General features: G+C 47.5%; 1 protein-coding gene across 5 annotated transcripts in view; it reads right to left on the minus strand.

Annotated features, from left to right (window-relative positions):
• Positions 1 to 1,093: 1,093 nt before the first annotated feature.
• Positions 1,094 to 22,225, minus strand: part of TCF7 (transcription factor 7) — a 73,571-nt gene continuing 52,439 nt past the window's right edge. For 2 of the 5 annotated variants that reach the window (XM_088173705.1, XM_088173706.1), the window contains exons 5-12: positions 19,967 to 20,057; positions 15,326 to 15,412; positions 13,531 to 13,641; positions 13,151 to 13,313; positions 12,836 to 12,943; positions 10,249 to 10,297; positions 8,632 to 8,704; positions 1,094 to 4,822 (exon numbers count right to left, since the gene is read on the minus strand). In XM_088173705.1, the coding sequence (XP_088029831.1) occupies positions 4,522 to 4,822; positions 8,632 to 8,704; positions 10,249 to 10,297; positions 12,836 to 12,943; positions 13,151 to 13,313; positions 13,531 to 13,641; positions 15,326 to 15,412; positions 19,967 to 20,057 (983 nt within the window). In that variant the 3' untranslated portion in view covers positions 1,094 to 4,521. The remainder of the gene's footprint in view (positions 4,823 to 8,631; positions 8,705 to 10,248; positions 10,298 to 12,835; positions 12,944 to 13,150; positions 13,314 to 13,530; positions 13,642 to 15,325; positions 15,413 to 19,966; positions 20,058 to 22,225) is intronic. The other 3 variants (XM_088173707.1, XM_088173708.1, XM_088173709.1) reach the window with 3 other exon arrangements.

A 22,225-nucleotide genomic window follows, 5' to 3' on the forward strand; every position in this document is an offset into this window, starting at 1 on the left:
TGGATAATAGAGAAGCCTGATGTAATTGTGTTTGGTGGCAGCAGCCTGTGTAAATTCCTTTGGGTGCTTGTCACCAGCCCAGTGTCAGTGTTTGTCAGCAGCCACTGCCTTGCACAATGCCTCATGCTGCTTTAGGATGAGGGAGAGACAAAGCTTATCTTCCTCATTGCACTGCTGCAACTGTGCTGTGCCTGCATAACCACACCTGGGATACAACTTGTTAATTGTGAGAGCAACTGGCCCAAAGCTTGAGTTGTTCTGGTCAAATGTGGAGTGGTGGAGCCTCTGCTGAAGCCCCAGGTTGTGACACTTGGCTGTTGGCACTGAGGCACCTGTGAAGGTGTAGAGGAAGGCTGGTCTGTGTGCTCAAGCCATTATGTGGCTTTGGCAGATTTGTAATACTCTCACTAGTCTTGGTAGTTAGGATTGCATAACTTACTTTCTCTTACTGAAATTCCCCTGTAGTACTGGCTCAGATTTCATCCAGATTCAAGTTCTGTAGCTGCCTGGCAGGGGGAAAAGACTTTTTTTTTTTTTTTTTTTTTTTTAATCTCTCCATTGTCTTACCCACTCCAGTAATACTAGTGCTTAGCTGTAGAGGAGGATACTGGGGCAGTGCTGAGCATTTGGGCTGTCATGTGGCTGCTGCCTGTGTTCCATGCTTCAGCTGAACCTGCCCCTTGCTGCTGTAACAGGCACTGGCTGTGTACTCAGAAATTCCAGAAAGCTGGAGAAACTGATTTCCCACTGTTAAGCTTTCTGTTGCTGTTTAACTTGTATGGTCCTTCCCTTTTTTTTTTTTTTTAAAGTCAGTATGTGATCAGGGATCAGGCTTTTCTTGGATAAAGGGATTAAGTGTGGGGGTAGGGAGAGGGAAGACTGTGTGGCAGTAGGAATTGTAGAAAAAAGTATTTCCTTTGTGCCCTTGGCTTACTATTTCAGTCTAACACATTGAAGGTTATTGGCAGTTATTCTAAAAACTATTCAAACATACAAATGCTGAAGGGAGAAAACAAAAGCAAGCAGGAATCCTCTTGAACGTTAAGAAAAAGTTACATGAGAGTTTGATAGCATTATAACTTCCAGTGGCCTCTTTTGAACAGCCAGTGTGGCAATTACTTTATTTATAAAGCTATAAACATACTTTGAACATAAAAGCCAAAAACTACAAACTCAGTGAAGTAAAAAAATGACAACAAATAATGGATAGTCATTGGACAAATGAAGGTACAGCTGCAAAACATTTATCCCTACTACATCCATACAGTGGTTTTACTTGTTTTAATGAAGTGGTACTTCCATGACTTCTACATTCAGACTGATTCCAGGAATTCAAATATGTATTTCAGGAAGAGTTAAACTGATGTAACTAGAAAAAAAACTTTTTGAGATAAAAACTTCAGAGCAAAGTCTTCTTTCTGTTAAAAAAGAGTATTAACACAAAATAGCAACACTTCATATGGTAATTCTAAAGACACTTTTTTGGTATTAATAAAAAAGAGTAACTTTGTTTTGGCATTGGTTATCAGCCACTGGGCCATGGAACAGAAGTTAATCATACTGTTTTGTCTTGGAAAGGGGCAGCCTAAAGCTATCTTTTCTGTGTTTTGTAATAAAAATAATGGAATTTTCTCAGTTAACCCAGTATAAACTGAGTGTAGTATATCACAAGTTGATATTCTGAGTTTATCCTACAGTAGATGGAAGCACATGGTAAGGCCTGGCCATTAACCTGTAGGTATAGAACAGAACACAGGCACAACAACGCTGTGGATGTGACTGTTCCAGCTCTGGGACTCTGAAAACGTTTCTGTGCCATGAGGGCACAGGGAAGGGCTCCTGGAGAGCAGGTGTTAGGTGTCACTAAGGAACTTTTGCAGGAATCAATTGGAATAACAATGGTGAGATGAGGCTGTAATGCAGATGAGCCTTTTGCTGGTCGAGGCAGGGACTCACAACACCATAGAGGGGTCAGAGGAGCCTTGAAATAACAGGGTAGAAGTCCCAGAGTGTGAAATGAATGAGGGCTGTTCTGGGTGCCTCGGCTAGTTTAATACTGATCAGGACTTACCCTGAAATGTCCTCTGTTGTTATTTAGACACATCTGCTTGTTCTTTTCTACCTGCCTTTGCTGCTAAGTTACATCTGTCATCCGATACCAGTCGGGTGTTAAGTTACATGAGCCTTACACCCAGTATGGGGTACACCAGGCTATGGTGGCTGGTCTGTTATCTGCGGTGTTTCCAGTAGGTGACACTTTTACAGCACCTTACAGTAGCAGAGGGTCTGAGCGTGACAAATGATGAGCTTAGACACAGCCATTTTTAAAGCTGTTTTTTTGTTTGTTTGTTTGTAAATCAAGTTATTAAAGAAACCATGTTAGGTCTGGCAAATCTACTAAGTTCCTTTGTTCAGCAGTGGAACATGCTGTTGACTAAGCTTGCTAAAATAATTTCAAATGAGAAGATTGCATATTGATCTAGTGCTATGTAATTAGCCCTCTGCAGTCAGTGCACAAGTGTACAGTTGGCATTCACTCGGGTAATGCTACTTCTCCAAGGGTTAAAATGATTCACACTTCAAAATGACTTCGCAAACTTGTGAGTTTTGTGCACATAGCTTTCTGTCAGTGCTTCTGAAGTTATAGTTACATAGGAGATGAATAAAGAATTAGATTTAGATCTTCTAAACTAAAACCAGAAATAAAAAATCTATACTACTATAAGCAAAACTATCTAAATAAAGGGACTAAACCCAAAGCTGGTCTACACACTAGTTAGGTTTTTTTTTTTTTTTAAAGTTTAGATCTTTGAGGCATACACTTGGTTAAAAAGTTATGTTTAATCCAATGTAAAAAATTATGGTTTGTGTTTTTGCATTAAGAAAAAATATAAAAATATTTTGTACATTATAAAAGTCATCTTAAATTTCTTGCAGTTCTACAATAATATTACTACATACTTTGTATTCAGTACTCCAAAACCCATCTATCAAGTAGGAAAAAATAGTGCTCCCTCTACCTCTGTGTGGTGTCATTTTTTTATTCAGCAGTCTGGAATAGATTTCTTTCAAAGAGGAAAAAAGTCTGCACTGGACTAGACTGTGGTCTCTGAGAAGACTGTAAACCTGAAGTAAATCCAGAACTTGAAATTATTTGGGATTTAAATCAGTTCGTGGAGATCATAATCCATCGTGTTTTGTTTATCAAACTCAAAATATAAATACAATGCCAGAAACTGGTAAACATTTTAAAGCTGGAGAGAATACATGAACATTTGGCATCGTCATTGGGGTGGAGAATCTTTCGGGAAAAAGCTAGAATAAGGTTTTTTTAAAAAAATTCTACACTGAATCATGAAAAAGAGGGTTCTTATCTCGCTGAGGGTATGTACAGATGGATGCCTACAGCCCAGAGCAGGTTAGTGAGTGCTACTCTGCAGCCACACAGCCCTGCGACAGGAGAGCTCACACCTTCCCCCTCCCCACTCTGTCTGCTCAGAGAAAGGCCAGTGTGGTCCTCAGCCCTGGGCTAGTGTGATCCTGGGCCACTGGCCAGCCTGCTGGTGCTCCTGGCTCCACAGCTGCCTTGCCCTGCTCACCGTTGTGGAGGTGCAGAGCTCGATCAGAGCCTATAAAACCAACAGACTGATTTCTGAGGCTTTGGCCAGTCTGTCTGGTGGGATTTCTTACCATCCACATCTGCGGAAGATAATTCCTAACAGCAGGGCAGACCCTGCACCTGACTGATGCCCTGAGCAACCATCAGCCCTTCCAGCAGCCAGTCTGTGATCCTTTGCCCGGCTGGTGCTCCCTTTGTGTCGCTGCACAATCGGGGAATGGGACATGTCTGCACAGAGACCTGTTACTTGCAAACAACATCTTCCTGTTCTCAAACAAGAAGTTAAAAAAATTCACCTCATTAGTTTAAATAATTCTCTTTTACCTGGTCAGATCAGAATGCTGGCATCGCTACGTTTCCTTTTCAGACATAACGGCTTTAAAAAAAAGATGCTGCTATTCCAGCTTTTTCAGCTCCGTGGTGTAATGGCTATGAGAGATCTGTGAGTGACTACACTTTCAACAGCTCGGAGGGCAGGGAGTGGAAGCCATGGTTAGACTGACAGCACCTACCACCTACTACAGCAAGCAGGGGACATGGCTCTGCTCAGTGCCACACGTGGAGATAATGCAGTTAAAAAGAAACCAAAACAAAACCCCAAACAAACAAAAAGGCATCACAGGGGAGGGACAAAAGGCTTGTTTACTCATCAGCACTTTAAATTTTGGTAAGAACTTATTTTTTACCTTTTTTTTTAATTGCTTTTCTATCTTTATCACCCCTCCCCTCCAAAAAAAACCCCAACCCAGTGAGATTTCCGTCATCCTTAAGTCATCCTGTCGCCAAACTTCGCATGTTTTACAGTGATATGGGGATTTGGCTGGGCCTGTGGTCCTCGTCCAGGGGCAGTGGAACCAGGTGGGCGAGCGGAGTGCCCGGTGTGGAAAGCGGCTAGCGAGGGACTATGTCCTCGAGGAGGCGCGGCTGTAGGCGGGGGGCGCGGCGGGCGCCGAGGAGCGCCGGGCGCCTGGTGTGGACGGGCCAGAGGCGGGCGGGAGGTGTGCGGACACGGGGCAGGGATCGGGCTGGTCGCGGTGCTCGGGGTTGGCGGGGGCTGCGAGCTGCTCTGATGGGAAGGCGGAGGGGATGCATCGGAGTGCGTCCGGTGGGGATGGAGGGGAGTCTATAGCACTTCCATCGGAAGAAACTGGGCTGGCACAGCGTCCTTCTCCTTGTAGGTACCGAATGCACTTCTTTTTCCTCCTGGAACAGCGGAGAGAGGTCTCTGTGAGTAACGGGAGAGTCCCGTCAGCCCCGCGGATCCGCCGTTCCCTTCTCCCCGCGGGGCCGGGATGGCGGCGGAACTGCAGCGCTGCGGGGACACCGCCAGGTGGCGCCAGCGGGCCGGGAGCGGAGCCCGTGGGAAGCGGCTCGGTCGCAGCGGGAGAGAAGGGGGGCATGAAAGAGGAGTAAAAATCAAAATGCAGTAATAAAAATGAAAACAGCAGAAAATAAAGAAAACCTCAAAATAATAATAATTATCAAAGCCATGAAATGAAAATAATAATAAAAAAGCGAAACAACAAGATTTTAAAATAATAATAAAAATAATTTAAAAATCAAAAGAATAACGTAGGTCCAACCCGTGAGGTCATTCCTCGCCAGCCACCACCCCAACTACTCGAATTCTGTGGGGGTGCCTGGCTCTCATGAGTTCAGGCCTAAAGCATTCTCCCCGTGGGTCCCCTCCCCACCTGCCGCAGAACCCAGGCAAGGCCTGCAGGACAGTGGTGTGCACTGGTGTCACAGGGCACATCAGCACCACTGTGCTTAGCAGTGCCAGGCTGTGCTCTGCTGGGATACTGCCGTTCACACCAGTCTCAGCTTTTCTCATCCCAAAATCTAAAGGTTCCAAGAGCCCATTTCCCAGCACTTTCCTAGCTTTGTGCACAGTATAATCTATTCAGAACCACAGACGGGTTTGGGTTAAAGCTTGTCCTGTTTCAACCTCCCTGTCATAGGCAGTGACACCCTCCACTAGACCAGAAGTTGCTTCAAGTACTATTGAACCTGGCCTTAGCTCTCAGCTCTTCTTTCCTGCTGAGTTCTCTCTGCATCTGAGTGTACTTCCCATTCATCCCCCCCTCCAAGGACAACTCAGTGATACAGCTGAACAAAAACGTGCTCAGCAACCATTCAGGAAAAGGAAAGGAAATGGCCTGGGACTGGTTGGGATGGTCTTGAGGGTGTCTGCTCTGCAAAGGTGGAACAGTCCTGAGGCCTTCAGAGGACTTGGTGCTCCTTGGAGGGCAGATCACCTTTAACCTGCTTACCGAGCTAAGGGAAAATCAGTCGTGACAGAGCTACCAATCACACTTCAGCCCATGGGGTTCCTGGAGAGGAAATGTTTGCTGAGACCTCCACTTGGGATGTGACCTCTCCCTTGAGAAGTGGAGTATAGGTGCAAAATGCAACGTGGGCAGACACTAGAGAGAAAGATTTGGCAGAAGGGTATGAATGGTTGTGCAGTGGTGACTCAGTTCCATGGTTCCATCTTGTGGAGTGTGATAGAGCTCATCAGCTGGGGATGGCTTTACTGACCCAAACGGGGCAGCTCTCCTCCCCCAGTCCTGCTCTTCTAGGAAAAAATCTGCTGGGACTGGAAAGGTCCCTAAGGCAGCAGCATCTGCCTTAGGGAGAAGGGACCAACCTCTCTTCATCCCTCCTGGAGGGAACACTCAGGTTCCCCACTTGTTTGGATGTTATGATTGGGGGTATCAAAAAATACAAGTCACATTCTTGCTGTAGCTGGGTTTGGCCATGATTCTTTCACATCCTTTGACAATTCCGTTCAGTATTTATCCCAAATTCCAAGTGTCACTTTGTACATCCAGACTGACTCTGGGCAAGCAGGGGTAGTTAAAACAGTCTGTCATACTATCTTGTGTTCGCTCTGTTGAGCTGGTTTTCCTTCTCTCCATGTGACAGATTCGTCATGTCACCTGCCTTGGGTCCTTGAGCACCTCAGTATACATGCTCAAACAAAGAGCTCTCAAGATGTCACCTTAATAGTATCAAAGGGACAATTCCTCTGCTGGAGCCTTTACAGCTAAAATAGGTAAAAGAACATCTCCCACCTGGCTCCCTGCCTTGGTTGTCTCACTTGAGGAAAACAAATCAAATGGAGAACTCACTAATGCAGGCACGTGCCTTTCTTTGATCTTCCTAATGAAAAACCAGACGGTGTGAGAATGTGTATTAGCTAGTCCAGTATTAAACATGACTTTCACTGAATGTGAACAAGAGCAGTGCTATTACTGCTGTCAGTGCCATCATCAGCCGTGCTGACCCAATTAATGCGACAGGAAACACAACAGCTCAGCTGAACTGAGTATTTAACTCGAGGGTATTTTCCATAGGTAGTAATTCCCCAGAGACAAGCCCGAGGAGGAGCTGTGTTTCCCACAGACACCTTGGGAGTAGCTGCAGGATAGAGTTTCAACGACCTGTTTAAGATTACAGGAATGTGCCCATTGATTCATTTGATTTAAAGTAAAAAAAAAAGCAGATGTGATACTTCAGACTGCTGATAATGACCCAGTCCATGGGTTATGTTGAGGTGGCTGTTACACATCTAAAGGGGTTTATCCTCTCTAAGGGAACTTATCCTTCTCCCTTTGGAAACCAGAGCACCCAGGAGTGTTTATCCCCAGGGTATGTGGGAGGAGTGTGAATGCTCTAGAGTAGGAACACCCAGCCTTAACCAGTTAACCTCTCCTGTGGAGTGGAAATCCTCCTGGGGAACTTGTTCTTCATGGGTGAGCAGAGCATGTCGGACAGGAGTCCCTAAGTGGCACAAACGTGTTAGTATGGGAATTGCACAGCAGCTCTGCCTGACCAGGGCTTGGTTACACAGGGTACACATGAAGAGCACGCCAAGGTGTCCAGGCACTCCAGCAGCCTGTGTTAATTGGGAAGCCATGCAGAGGAGAAGCTGAGTTCAGAGCTGGAATGAAGGCAGAGGGAAGGTGAAAGAAGTGTCCATGGAAGATAACAGGGCATTCAGCCTGATGGCACAGCTGCAGGGGACACGGGACGCTCCAGCAGCCCCCTCTAGACATTCAAGTATTAACAAGACACTGAGTTCTGTCTGGATTCTTAATCAATTAAAAAATGTTGCTTGATGACACTACCCAGGGAATAAAAGGCAAACAGGGAGCTCCGCTGTTGTGGCATGCTGAGGTGCAGGAGGGGAGCTCACATGGGGCTCAGACACAGGGACTGGAGCTTGGGGTGCAGCAAGGTCTGGGCCAGATTTAGGCTGATGAAATGGTTTTAGTCACTTCAAGCTGAAGTGAACACATCAAGCAGTACTTTACTTCCACCTTTTTCCTCAATGTAAAACTGCAAATTGCAGACCTCTGTGCAAGCTGGAGTCTCTCTGTGCTCCAGCACCCAGATCCAGAAGCTTTCAGGAGCTTTCTCTGCCTGGCTGCCTTTGCAGCCCCTCTGAGCCAAGCAGCACTTGGTTGATGCAAACTTTACTATTGCCTGGGCAAATCCATCTCTGAGAGCCTGAAGAATACAGCTGTTTTGCTGCTTGAGGCTATCCCACCCCACCCATGGTGGGTACTGCAAAATTTAAGGCTCAGGAAGAGCTGGATCTTGAAATACATGGTTAGCCCAGTATAAATAGGAAAAAAAAGCCCCATCAAATCCTCACTGCAGGCCCTAGAGTGCCACTAATGTGATTGGAAAACATTAATGGAACAAAAAAAGCCTCGTGTCAGGGCCACAGATATCTCCATCCTGGAAATAAGCTTTTAAGACCAGGAAAATCCATCAGCTGAGGAATATGTACAGCACTAAACCAACACTTCCTGAGAAGGGATAAAAAACCCAGAGTACAGCCTGTCCCTCGCAGCTCAGAAAACTCCTGAGGATTCCCAGAGCACACCCCATCCCTACCTGGACAGAGCAGCCCCCGGTCGTGCCGGATGGCTGAGAAGGACACCTGGAGCTGAACCCACTGTCCCAGGAACACCCAGCAGCGAGGAGATGCCGATACACACCTGCATGGGCCGCACCAGTCCGTTTGTTGGTTGAGGCCAAAGCGAGCTCTGCATTTCTTAGGAGAGGCAGGATCTGAACACAGAAGCATGCGCGGCGGAGAGTGGGCAAGGCAGAGGCACAAAGAGGAGGAGGAGCACGAGGAAGAAAAGAGGCAACATCATTTTAGCCACTTTAACACACGACTAACAGACTACAATCCCATTATCTTCTGCTACAGAATGGCACCACCTGGAAAAAAGTGATCGTTAGGCAAGTATCAGTGATCACTGCTGGCAGCTGGAGGTGGTTTGGGAAACAGCTTTGAGAAACGTGGGCAATTACAGGGAAATTCACAGCTCTTCAAAATTCTTAAATCTGGAAAAAACTGCCAAATCCCGGAGGTGATGCCTTATTCCTCTATCTGTATCCTTACCAGCTCCGTGTCTTTTCAGCAGCACCTATGCGGGCTGCCAGTGAGCTTGGACTGCGCACGAAGAAAAGAGGAGGAAACATTGCAGAAGCAGACTGAAAGCAGAGTTAGCACCAAGGAGACCTAGGCCCAGGTATTCCACTCTGCCCCCCATCATACCCCTTCCAGTTTTAATGGAAAAGCTGTTCTCCATAGCCTTTCCTAAAACATTGTTCTTTTACTGTATAATTAAGGGACTCATTAGGGTGAAGCCCTGTTTGCTTTCAGGCACATCATGTTTTTCTCTGGTGTTATAAATGAGATTGGAACAGTGCACAGTACATTTGTGTGCTAGATTCAGCCTCTCTCTTTCAACCACCATCAATGTCTCATTGTGTACAACCAGTAGTTGGTTTTCAATCTGTAACAGGCAAAATTATCACTTTTGTATCACATAGACAAGACATATATGTGGATATATAAAAATATACAATGCACTCTACATAAAGGCTTAAAAGCCTGTATTCCTCTTATCAGACTCAGCACTGAATGAGATCAACAGTGTTAATTAAACTGAAGGTATTACTAGGACACATCTCTTGATAATGAGTCCCTTTTTAATGACTATTTATTGGTACATATAATATTTCTTCCTGATATGGCACAAACACTTCTGAAAACAGCATATGAATAGCCTTGGATGATGGGAATGTGTCTGTGACCAGTTGAAATCTGTTGAAATCTTTTTTAATTGGCAGGGTGGTACAGGGAGGTGGGATTTAATATGACTTTGTAATTTCAAAGTAATGTAGATTTGAAGCAACCAAACTTGGAACAGTACCGTGAATGATCTTCAGTCCTGCCATTACATTTCGCCCCACATACAATATGGATGCATTTGAGAGGAGTTTTCTTTAGTTAATAACAACTGTAGGTCTGATGGGGACATTTACCTTGGATGCTTTCAACAGATAAAGTTTAGTGATAGTTTATATGAAGTTATTATACATTTGCCAAAATCCAATCTTTTCATTTTTCATACACTACCTATGTTCTAAATCAAACACGTCTATTAAAAAGTCACAGAAATGTTAATTTGCCATGGCTTAAAAAAATAATGAATGTGTATTTTTCTAGTTAAGGAAAACACCGTAAAACCCAACAATTGCTTTAGATTCTCCCATCTGAGTAGGAAAGCAGGAACGACTGCCAGGCTGCACGCACTTACCTGAGTTGGAATCTTGCTGCTTTTCCCGTGTTCGTCTCTTCTTTTTCCCCTAGGAAATCAAAGGAAAAGCTGTTACCTGTGCTCCAGAAAACCGAGGGTGCTGTGCAGCTTTTTGGGGCTGGACTGGATGCTGGGGATGGCTGCTGCCTCCCAGGTAAGATCCAGTGCTGCTGGCTCAGCCCTTTCCAGGAGGAGATGAACTGGAAAAGGCTGCAAAGGGACTACTCAGGCTCATCTATGAGGGTGTCCCCTTCCTTTCCCCTCATCCTATTCCAATACTCCTAAGAAGAAACCCAGGTGGAACTTTCAAAGTGAAACCCAAATGTGTTTCTGCACACTTGCTAAGGCTTCTGCGCAGCACAAATTCATTCTGGGCTTGTGCCTTTTCTTGGGGATTAATCCTCATTTCCAATACTCCCGGATCAAGCACCACAGGCATTTTGGCTCAAGCACTTTGCATGAGATCTGTGTGTATTTACAAACTGCAGTAAACTCAAGAGGCCACGGCAGACATGTCCCCACTCCTACTCCCACATCTGCTCCAACTTCTTCCCAACACGCTGCTCCATGCTCTGGTTTATGAGTTCAGGACTATGCTGCAAATGCAGCTAAGACCCGGATTTATGCTGCAGGGTGTGTCAGAAAGTGTGAGGGAAAATGTTAGTGGATGTAAACCAGCTGTAATAAAGTCAGTGCCTGTGCCTGCGCTGCTCAGCACCTCTGCCAGCTCTCGCCAGAACTCCTCAGCCCACTCTGATGTATCTCACCTGGGGATCCCACCCATTATTGCTTTAATTAATGAATTGATAATTTAATTAATAAGTTTAATGGGATTAATAGAATTAAACAAGATTTGCTGTATGCAATGGAGAGAGTATGATCAATAACTGATGCTCCTGTCATATTCCTCCTCCTTATGTTTCTAAAAAGCACTTGGTCCATTTTAGAACCTTCCCTATTTCCAAAACGTGTATTAATGTGGTGCCTTATACCCAAACTGAAATTGGTTCTTTATATTCCTTGATTCCAAATGGGAAAGTTTTACGAAATCCCCAGAAATTTATTTTTAAGTAATACTAATCTATTTCAGTGCTTTTTCAATTCTGGACCCATCCCTCATTCTTCTTTCACTAATAAAAAAAGTCCTATTTTATCCCCAAACTGCCTCTCTGATTCACAAGATGCAGCACCTCCCCTCGTCCCCTAATGAGATGATTAATGAGGGCACAGCAGCATAGGAACAAATCTGGCCGTGCGGCACAGGCAGCTCCCAAGGCTGCCTTTGACCTGTGACTTCTTATATGACTTCTTGTGGTTTGAGTGAAGGTGGAAAGCTCAGAGCTGTGGTAAGCTTTTTCTACAGTGGGGGAGCAACTGTGTTTCCTGCCTGATATCTGTATCACGTGCTGCACAAGTGACCTACATTCCTCCTCCTCCTCATCCCTGCTCAAATTTGGAGAACAGTATTTCTTCCAAGAACCACAACACTGAAACCAGCTGGTTTACAGTGCTGGGAGGCCCAATATGCACTTTTGGAGCCCACAATCTATCTTCTGGAGAAAGAAACCAGCCCTTGGTTCCCCAAGGAACCAGATGAAAGTGATACAGGACTGTGATTTCCATGGAGGATGTGGTCTTGGAGGAAGGTAGTGCCATGCTCTCAGCAATGCTGATGCCCTCCAGATGTGTGCCCATCAAAATGTGGGCCAGGGCCCTCCCATCACCTCTGCTTTTTCTGCATCATCTCTGCCCTCTGTTTTGAGTTTGGAGTGGTTTGGGTCTGTTTACAGGTGTTTTTTTGCCCTTGAAGGAGTTTTGTCATTCTGGAAGGAGGGCTGGAGTCAGTGTGGGAAGGATGGGCACTCACTGTGCAATTCCCAGGGGTAAGAAAGTGCCTGTGAGGGAACTGATGGAGATGTGTGGCTGAACATCTGAAGACTTACGTGTGCTTTGCTTCAGTTCACTAACGAGCTTGTTAGGCATGAAATATCAAGAGTCGTGAAAGTCACAAGAAAAGACCCCCTACAAAAAGAGCCACTATTTAAAATCACAGAATCATAGAATTATTTGGGCTGAAAGGAACCTCAAACACATCCTATTCCAACCCCCTGACATCAGTAGGGACACTTTCCACTAGACCTGGTTTCTCCAAGCCCTGTCCAACTTGGCCTTGAACACTTTCAGGGATGGGGCATCCACAGCTTCTCTGGGCAACCTGTGCCAGGGCCTCACCACCATCACAGATACCTCAGCTGCTGTCCAAGATGCACAGAGCAGTTTGTGTCCATAAAATGTTATTTCCAAAGATATATCCACAGCACTTAAAAGCTTCTCTTCCTTTCTATTTGCATTTGCTTGGACAATAAGCAAATAAATGCTTGTGATTGCTGGGGGCTGTATCGTTAATCTTTTAGACAGACAGTAAGCCAAGAGGGCATTCGAAATATTCCTGAAATGTGAATTTCTACGGCTCTTGTGCTACCAGGAATGGCATTGTCAGGACCAGGTGTTTAGTAAACACTAGCCAGACCCTCAGGCCATTTTGGGCCATGCCATAGGGTGGAGGTCCGAGCATGGTGGCACTCACATAGTTGTCTCTGGCAGACCAGCCAGGGTAGAGCTGCATATGGAGCTGCCGTTCCTTGCGAGCCAGTTCGTAGTACTTGGCTTGTTCCTCTCGGGACAGCGCATGCCACTGCAAGGACAAACAGCAGTGAAGCATAGCCCTGCAGTCCCCTCCCAGCCCACCATGGCCACCCCACCTCAGGGCACATGTGGCCCCCTGTGTTCATGGGATAAGAGCACCCAGATTTGAAGCAGATGCTTATTATGTACTTAAGAGCAGCTGCAAGAGACAGGGATGTGGCACTAAGTGATGACACTGGGCCCCGTGAGCTCTTACCCTTCTTCCCAAGATCTGGTTGATGGCAGCACTCTCTTTCAGGGTGCATTCGGCAATGACTTTCGCCCGCATTTCTTTCATATACAACATGAAAGCATTCAGGGGCTTCTTAATAGTGGGCTTCTTGGCTTCCTTCTCTCTCTTTGGTTCTGGTTGAGGTTTCCTTGGTGGGACAAAAGGAGAGGCTGTCAGCATCAGAGCCACCAGAAGACTCAGCTCCAAAATAACCCAACAGCATGAGCAGGTGGAGGGGGCCCGAGATTCGCTCCTCAGATGCAGAGCTCAATGTTTATCCATCCTTCCTCCGTTTGAGCACTGAGAGTGATTAACGAAATGGGTGTTGAGGTGCTGATGCTGCTGAGCCAGCACTTCTCACTCACATGTTTCGGTCGTAGTGCTCCATCTCTTGCTTTCCGGAGTGGGGCACGATGGCAGGGTGTGGGATGCCTGTGGTGTGCATGCCAGAGCCCAGCATCAGTGGGTGAGTGAACCTGCAATAGAGAGTGGGTGAGCCATGCTGAGAGGGCTGCGCTGGGCCAGGGACACTGCGGATGCCAGGCAGCCAGGGTGGTGTCCCTCGGAGTGCACTCTGATATGGCGGAAGCAGATGGAAAGCAAGGACATGGAAAGCACGCAGGTGCTGCAAGGCTGGCGGGGGGCAGGCATTGCCCACCACCCCCAGGTCACCCTTGTGCCATGGCTGGTCAAGCCACGGGCATGTGGATGAAAGGATCCAGTGCCACAGCGAGGGAACCCACCTGCAGCAGGAGCCAGCCTGGCTGAGATCAAGGGGGCTTTCACCCAGCAATTTTAGCTACTCAAATCTCTGCTGTTGCAGTATCTCATTAGCACTGCAGAACGGAACAACAAACTCAGCCTGGGGTTTGGATGGGAGAGATTAGGACCACCCTGCACCTTTCTTTTAACAGAAATAGACTAAGTCTGAACATGAACTCTACTGCAACTCTAGGAGGTACACCTTGCCTAAGCAATGCTCTCCACAACAGGCTGAGATCATGAGAGGTCTCATTAGCTCTCAGGCTTCATTAGCTCTCTTCGGAGTTTTGGAGGATAAAGCCAGCAAAGTCAGCTTTGCCAAGCTTGCCACTTTATGACTCCAGCTTGAGATGGCAGAATTGCCCATGGGAGATGAGGTGTTCATTAGATATGCTGGCACGAAAAGAAAAGCTGTTTAATTTAATCCACCAGCACAGTCTGATCGTTATCTGACCAGGTGTACTTTCTCGGTTGCAGCAGTGCTGCAAAATCCGCCCCAAAATCCTGCAGGCAGGGAGGCTGCTGGGCTCCACAGGGAACCGTTAGCTCCTCTTTCCTTCACTTTTGAGGCTGTGCATGGGTGATACCTTGTGAGAAAGGCGGGCTGGTAGCACTCCCTTCCCTCTTCTGCAAGGCTAAGGGGCTCCATGGATCAAGGGATGCATGGATCAAGTGTTGTATGGATCGAGGGTTGCATGGATCCAGGTTTTTGCATGGCTAGGGGCTTGCGTGAGTAAGGGTTTGCATGGTTTTCCTGTGGGAAATCTCCACTAACAGCCCTTCAGGACAATATGAAGCAGAAGCAAAAGCTGGTGTGGCCCTGGCATCCCTATAGAGCCACGAGGGCTTTGCCCAGCAGCATGCCTGGAAGAGCTGGGCTTTGTGATTCCCATCCACAGGGGATGCATTTTGCTCACCTGAAGGCAGAAACTATGTTTATATCTCACAAAACTGACTTGTGCTAATGGGAAGGCAGCAAATCACTGTCCTCTCCTATCCTGTTTTTAAAGCTGAGACCAAGTAAACCAGATCCATCTCTGCAGAGCAAAGCGGTGGTGGCAGAAGGGACATATTCAAGATTAGGGTTAGTGACACAGGAGCAAAATCCTGAGCAATGGATTCCACCCCATTTTCCCAATGCTGAGCTGAAGGCTGGAGTTTTTGACTCTCTAGAGTTTTGCTGAATAAAACCCAACCGTTATGCATCCTTCATCCTCAATATTCCCCTGAGCACCCTTTGGACCAGACACTACTTAAAAGTGCCTTCTCTTCCCATGGCTGCCCTGGGAGGGTGCGTGGCTGTCCCTGCGTGGCTGTGGTCTGCTGCAAGCTCCTGCTGCACAAACTGCAAGCTGCGTGACCAGCCGAGCTGCCCTGTCTCACACAGCTCATACTCACCTGGAGAAAGAAGCCCCAGCAGAAAGCGCTGACGAATACGGCTGTCTAAATCCACATGACGGGATCGGATAGACAGACTGGCTCTGCCTGGGATCAGGAAGAAAGAGTCTATAAAGCATCCACAGCTACGTGGTATTTCCTAAAGATACCCTTTGTTAACGGGACTCAGAGCACTTATGCCCCTGGTTGGATGGACACTCAGTATCCCTTAGGCTTGAGGGGCAGCATGTGCTTTGGATGTTATTTTGAGAGAAGCTTCCTACAAAATTTGGATCTAATTCTGATCCCCTTCTGCCCCTGGTACTGACTAACACTGCAGCTTTGAGTTTACCTGGTAACAATGCAAAGTGCAGAGGCGTGCTGAAAAATCAGATGTTGCTGTTGCACAGAAGAAGTTACTCAAAAGAGCATAGTGTGACCGAAAAAAAAAATAAAGCCTGCTCAGACTCTCTGTGTGGTGCATAAGAAGCTGCACCAGGAGGATAAACATGAGGAAAACTTTCTTACTATTCACTGATCAAGCACTGGAATAGGAATTGCCCAGAGAGGGTGTGGAGCCTCCCTTACTGGATATCCCAGGATTGTCTGGACGCAATCCTGTGCCATGTTCTCTGGAACAGCTCTGCTTGAGAAGGGAGTTTGGTCCAGATGACCCACTGGTCACTTCCAACTTTATCTACTCTGTGACACTGTGATGCCCCAAGCACAGGAGACTCCTGAAGTCTGGAGAGAAGGTACCTACCCTGATTTTGTGCTTTAGGAATGCTCTGATTTCCCCAGCACATCCTTTTAAGGACACCCATCAGTTTTAAAGAAGCCAAAACCTCAGTCCTGCATTCTTTTTGAAAGTTGTTTCATATTGGGGACCAGGCATGTATGAGACCTGGGGCTGGCAATTATTTTTGAGATAGTAAAATAACTATGCAGGAAGTTCCTTGTTGTTCCCAGCAAGGGAACCCCCACATTTTCATATGGAAATAGCTCAAAAATACCTTGGCTTGTTCTGCAAAACTGCCCAAAGATGCTTCCAGCCTAGAACTGCATCTGGAAACTGAGATCATAGAATTACAGAATGGTTTAGCTTGGAAAAGACATTAAAATTACGGAATAGTTTAAGTTGGAGTTGAGTTGAGTAAAGCTCATCTCATTCCAACCTACCCTGCCATGAGCAGGGACATCTTCCACTAGACCAGGCCATTCCAAGCCCCATCCCAACCTGGCCTTGAATACTTTCAGGGATGGGGTGCTTACAACTGTGCTGGTACTCGCGTTCCTCTGACCAGGCTGCACAGAGCTATTCCTAAACCTAGGACTAGCTATTTTCAGTTCTAATGATGAAAAAATCCACAAAAAGTCCATTATCATTAAGTATGGTGCACTGTGAAGGACCCAAGCTCCTAGATGCCTGGGATTTTTTGGGGCTAAAGACAAGTTTCTGCCCTGAAGAGGAATAATGACAGTGTGGCAGCAGTCAGACCCCTGAGCTGCGCTGGGCAGGAAGGAGGCTCCCGCTCCTGCTACTGTGTACTGGCTTGACTGAAATCGGTGGGATCTGTCTGCAGGAAAGGGAGCTGAGGCTGTTTACACCCTGGCAGGCAGAAGCCCTCTCTGACCCCTCAGATGCTGATGGGTATAAACACACCAACAGCCAAGCACTGCTGCCCACCAGGAAACTGAAAGAACCTTTGAAGTTAGAGGTGGCTGCCCCAGGGCCGAGAAAACACTTGGAGCTAATCCAGAATTGACCTGTGTTAATCCAGAGGCTGGGATATTTGGATAGGAATGGAGTCGGGCACTTGCAGCTTCATCCCAAGTCCCTCTGACATGAAAATTAAAGCAAGTGCAAAATCAGTCCCTGATAGTTGGGAGTGCATGATTACAGCCCATATCATAGAATTACTGGTTTGGGTTGGAAGGGACCTTAAAGTCCATCTCATTCCAAGCTCCTGCCATGGGCAGGGACACCTTTCACTATATCCAGCTGCTCCAAGCCCTGTCCAGCCCGACCAGGAACACCTCCAGGGATGGGGCAACCTGTGCCAGGGCCTCACCACCCTCTGTGTAAAGAACTTCTTCCTAACACCTGACCTAACTCTACTCTTTTAGTTCAAAACTGTTCCCCCTTGACCTATCATTATCTGCCAATATAAAAAGTCCCTCTCCTTCTTTTTTATAAGCTCCTTTTAGGTACAGGAAGGGGCTCTGGGGCCTCCCAGGAAACTTCTCCAGGCTGAACAACCCCAGCTCTCTCAGCCTGTTTCCAGAGGATCACCTGGTGATGGGAGGGTAGCTCAGAAAAAAGGTTGTGGGATGGTGGAGGAGAGGCTGCCATGGCACCACCGTGCTTGGCCCTGGGCACAGGTGAGTGACACAATTTGCAGGTTCCTGGCTAATGTTAACTGCCAGGCTCCCATAAACAAAACTCACTTGACTGGACTCTTGGAAGCTTTTATCTGACTGTCATCCCAGCTTAATTACAGAGAGAGTGATTGCAGCTCCTCCTACTGAAGCGCTTGGTGAGAACAAAACCAGTTTCTGCCCAGCTCCTGCCTGCCAGGAGCAGGAAAAGTGGATCCCATCCTTTTGTGGAGGAAAAGTTGTTTCCCATGTGTAGCTGCCCTGGTCTGGCAGCTGACTTGGTGGCACCAGCACAACCATGGAGTCCTGTAATGGTTTGGGTAGGGAGGAACCTTAACGATCATCCAGTTCCAATCCCCTGCCATGGGCAGGAACACGTTCCCCTAGACCAGGTGGCTCAAGATCCCATCCAACCTGGCCTTGAACACCTCCAGGGATGGGGCAGCCACAGCTTCTCTGGGATGCATCCCTGGCATGACCATCCCCAGCACACCCATCCCTGGCACACAGCCCCTGCTGCCTGCTGCTGGCATGGAAGGATGCTGCCATGAACCTGCCAGGCTTCAGTGCTTCTGCACCCACCCACAGCAGTGTGCTGGGCCTCAGCTGAGAACCGGACACTCCACAAGTGGGTTTGGTGTTCCTTCCATATATTTTGGGCATGGAAAAGAATGACCAAAACCTCTATTAAACAAATGTGCCTCAAGGTGCTGCTCTCTGCATGTCAGGCCATTTGTTGCTTTACCATATCTGCTCTATTAGCCATTAATGAAGGCATCTGATGAGGCTGCAGGAGGATGCCAAACCCCAGGGATGCTGGAGCAGCTCTCAGCCATGAAAGCTCTCTCTACCACCAACTGCCCCACAAAATCTCCATAAAAAACCAGACTGCTCTCCCTTCATGAGCCCAGGGCTGTCTGAACAGCATCATCCTAACCCAGGAATGGACCTTCCATTTGACAAACAGGCTCCTTTCTCCCTGCTCCAACTATTTCTTTCATGTTACAGCACAGTCACTCCAGTCCTTGTTTTTCTTGAAGATGAATTACATCATATGAGGAGTTAAATCATCACTCAAGAGTAGCAGATTTAGCACAGAAGGCAAAATGTAATCTCTTTGAAGCCAGACTCTGCATCAAAGGCCTCATCCTCTGTTTCCTTATGGTTAAATATCTGGAAAAAGAAATTCATAAACAAAACAAAGCAAAAGCTAACATTTTACTCTGTGCTTTAAGAAGCTTCCCCTTTCTCACTCTGCAGTAAGTTCTTATACCTGAAGCTCTCCACCAGGTTTTTCCAGGGTTTTATCCACCGGCACTGGGGGAATCTGGCTACTGTCCCTGTGACCACCTGCCCTGCAATTTCTCCTCATCCCAGCAACCCTGAATTGTTACCTGCAGCCATCAGTCTCCCTGTCAGCCTCTGCAATGTCTCTACCTCATCACCAGGGATTAAATATTAATCTGAGGAGTGATGATGCCCACATGGCAGCACCTGCCAGACCCACTCTCTCAGTGTGCTCATGGTCATGGAGACAAAAGCCAGTGGCAATGACCACACACTGGTGTATTTTTAACTTGTGTCCCTGGGGCAGGTATACCAACAGGCTGTGCTTTGCAGGATGCTCTGCAGGGCTGGCCCACTCAGGGGGTACATTTTGGGAGTGCTCCAGCTCATGGCCTCTCCTTTTCCATGCCTGCTGGGGCAGTGGTTACTAACTGGCTGAGCTGTGGCCAGGCTGTGGGTAGCGGGGTTGCTTCCTGGCAGGTCTTTGCCATGATGTGCTTTTCCCCTGTGTGTCAGATCCCAAGAAACACCATGGCCTGGCAGATGAAGCATCCCACGGGATTACTCCATGCTGGTGGCATGCTCAGGGAAAGCACTGTTTGTGCTGAAAAGTCCAGTGAGGGAGAAAATTACCTCCTACTCCAAAAAGAGACTTTTGCTATGATTAGGAGGGGTGGGTGGGAAGCTCTCTTTGGGTTTCCTAATCCACACAGACAGATGTAAAGTAGGAGGCAGTTTTGAACTGGGCAGGTTGTAATCCATCTCCAGGCATGCTTCAGCCAGGATGAAGCCTTCAGCCTCTCTACAGGTCTGCTCCCACCTCCAAGACAAGGCTAAATTCTCCTCCCTCTTCATACAGCACACAGGAGGGGTGAAGCTGGGGGAAAGCACCGTGGAGGTTACGGAGAGTAGCAGAAGTGGTTGGCTCAGTGACCCATCCCGTCCCGCGCGTCCAGCAGGGCTGCAGTTTTGCGGGGCTGAGCCCTCCTCACTCACCATCCCATCGACGGTGTGATCTGGCCAACTCCACTGGGGGGCAGGGGGTAGAAACCAGGGATGTCTGAGGTCTGGGAAGGACGGTGCACTCCTGGAAGAAGAGAGAAGGAGAGGAGTTGAACCTGGCACTGCACTCCCTGGCTGATCTGGATCGTTCCCAATCCCCTCGCTGCTTCATCTATGGTCACTTGTGGACAGCTACTTAAAATAGCTATCTGCAAGTGGCAGGATGGTGTCTCCTGTGGTTCCCTCTGTGGGGATATGGTGGGTCATCCACATTGCTGCAAAACCACAAACGTAAAGGGGAATGGAGGAGGGAGGCATCTTGCTCCTGCACAAGCATCATAGCTGCTCCATGTCAGCCTGAGGCCAAGCAGCACTGTGCTTTGTTAAGGATTTGGCTGACTCCAGGCATCCCTCTGCCTTTCCCAGAGAGCCCACTCAGGTGTTCAGTAGATGCTCAAAGCCATTCCTATGCTCCCTCTCCAAAAGTCATCTGCAGGACCCACTGTGAGCAGGCAGTGGGAATGCTCCAGCAGGCATCACTTCCAACTTCATTTTAAGCAATATGATTCAAAACAATTATTCTGCGGCTCTGTGGGTACCAAGGAACTGCAGAGGTGGGTATGGTGCCAACTGGGAATTCACCCTTTGCATGGGGAATCCCTGTGTGATCTTCAAAGCCGCTGGCATGGGCAGCATGGCCAGGGGACACAGCTGCAGCATTGCTTCGTTCCTATCTGGGCTGGAAAACATCCTGTGGTGCCTGGGCTGCAGGTGGGACTCAGACAACCATGGTGCTGCTGGCAAAAACAGCCACCAGCTGACCCCTGGACTGGGAAACTGGAGGGGTGTTGGGGCTGAGCTCTGGCACAGCATGGTGTAGTGATGGCTGCTATCGAACCTCAGACAAAATTTGGAACAGGGATTGTTGAGTGGCTGTCTTGTATGATAAATACATGGACTAAACTGGTAATGAGTTGCAAGCAGTTGCAACTGGATTTTTCTCCTAGATGTATGGATGGCACCTTATTAATTAGGAATGACACCAACCAATTCTAAGCATTTTATTAGGAGACAGCTAAAATAAATATGTAACTGACCTGACAGGAATATATAACCTAGTACAAAATTTGCTTCAAGTGGGACTCAGTGGCCCATGGAGGGTCAAACAAAACCAGGTCTGCACAAGGCAGCTGATGGAACATCCTCAGATTTGCACCCCCAGCAATATGAGTTGCGTTAGTCAGAGCACAAGTTATTCCTGCTGGCCCAGTGGTTGGGGCACCAGCCACTGACTCAGAATTCCTGCTTGTATTTCCCTGTCTGTGTGTCCTTGGGCTACTGTGAGAAACTTTAAAGGGATGCTGGGAGAATGAGTATGAGAATGACTCTCAAGTGCTTACACTGGGCGATAATGGGAGCTATTTCAGCGATGAAAACAGAAATGGGGCACATCGAGGATGAACACAGAAGAAAACCCTTGCCCCAGCATTGTAGAGATGGGGCATATATGACCACAGCTGCACCACAAATGCAAGACCCAGCTGAGGATGATGGGCTGAACCTTTCCTTGAATAGCACACGGGGGTCTCTGGGACAGACAGACTCCCTGTATCTGTAGAAGTACAGGCTAAACGGGAAGGGGAGACTGGCCAGTGCCTGCACTGAGGGTGCAGGTGGGCAGCACAAGGACAGCGTCCTAGAATGACTCAGAGGTGAATGCTCAGGGACTGCTTCAGTGCCAGTTGTAGTATCCACAGAGGGATATAACCAGCTCTGCCCTTGGGTGAGCTGCTCTTGTATCACTTAAGGTTCCCTAGGCTGACAGCAAGTCCCAGGAGGCAGCTCATGGCAAGCAACTCCTGGAGAGGCAGAGCTCTGCAGGTACAGTAAATGCAGTGTGAGAGAAGGTGTGTTGGGTTGCCTTCCTGCACACTTTCTTTCAGACTCAAACTCAGCCATTACCTAAGCTTTTAGTAGGTTTATTTTGTTATCTCTTCTTAATTTTCTGCTGAGTTTATTATGCTCTGATAGCTGACAAGCAGTGTGCAGCCCGGAAGACAACCAGGATGTGCCTGGGTATCTCTTACACCAGAGCTAAAATCCTACCCATCAGCATCCCTAATGAGTCCAGAATGTGACTAGATCTAAACTCTACCATCAGCATCCCTGGTGAGTCCATAGTGTGGCCTCCAGGTTCAGACCAGGGATTATTCAGTGGGTCCTCCAGCCAAAAGCATCCTCAATAACTCATTA

Source organism: Sturnus vulgaris, chromosome 15 (genome assembly GCF_052056855.1).
Source record: "Sturnus vulgaris isolate bStuVul1 chromosome 15, bStuVul1.hap1, whole genome shotgun sequence".
Classification (NCBI taxonomy): domain Eukaryota; kingdom Metazoa; phylum Chordata; class Aves; order Passeriformes; family Sturnidae; genus Sturnus; species Sturnus vulgaris.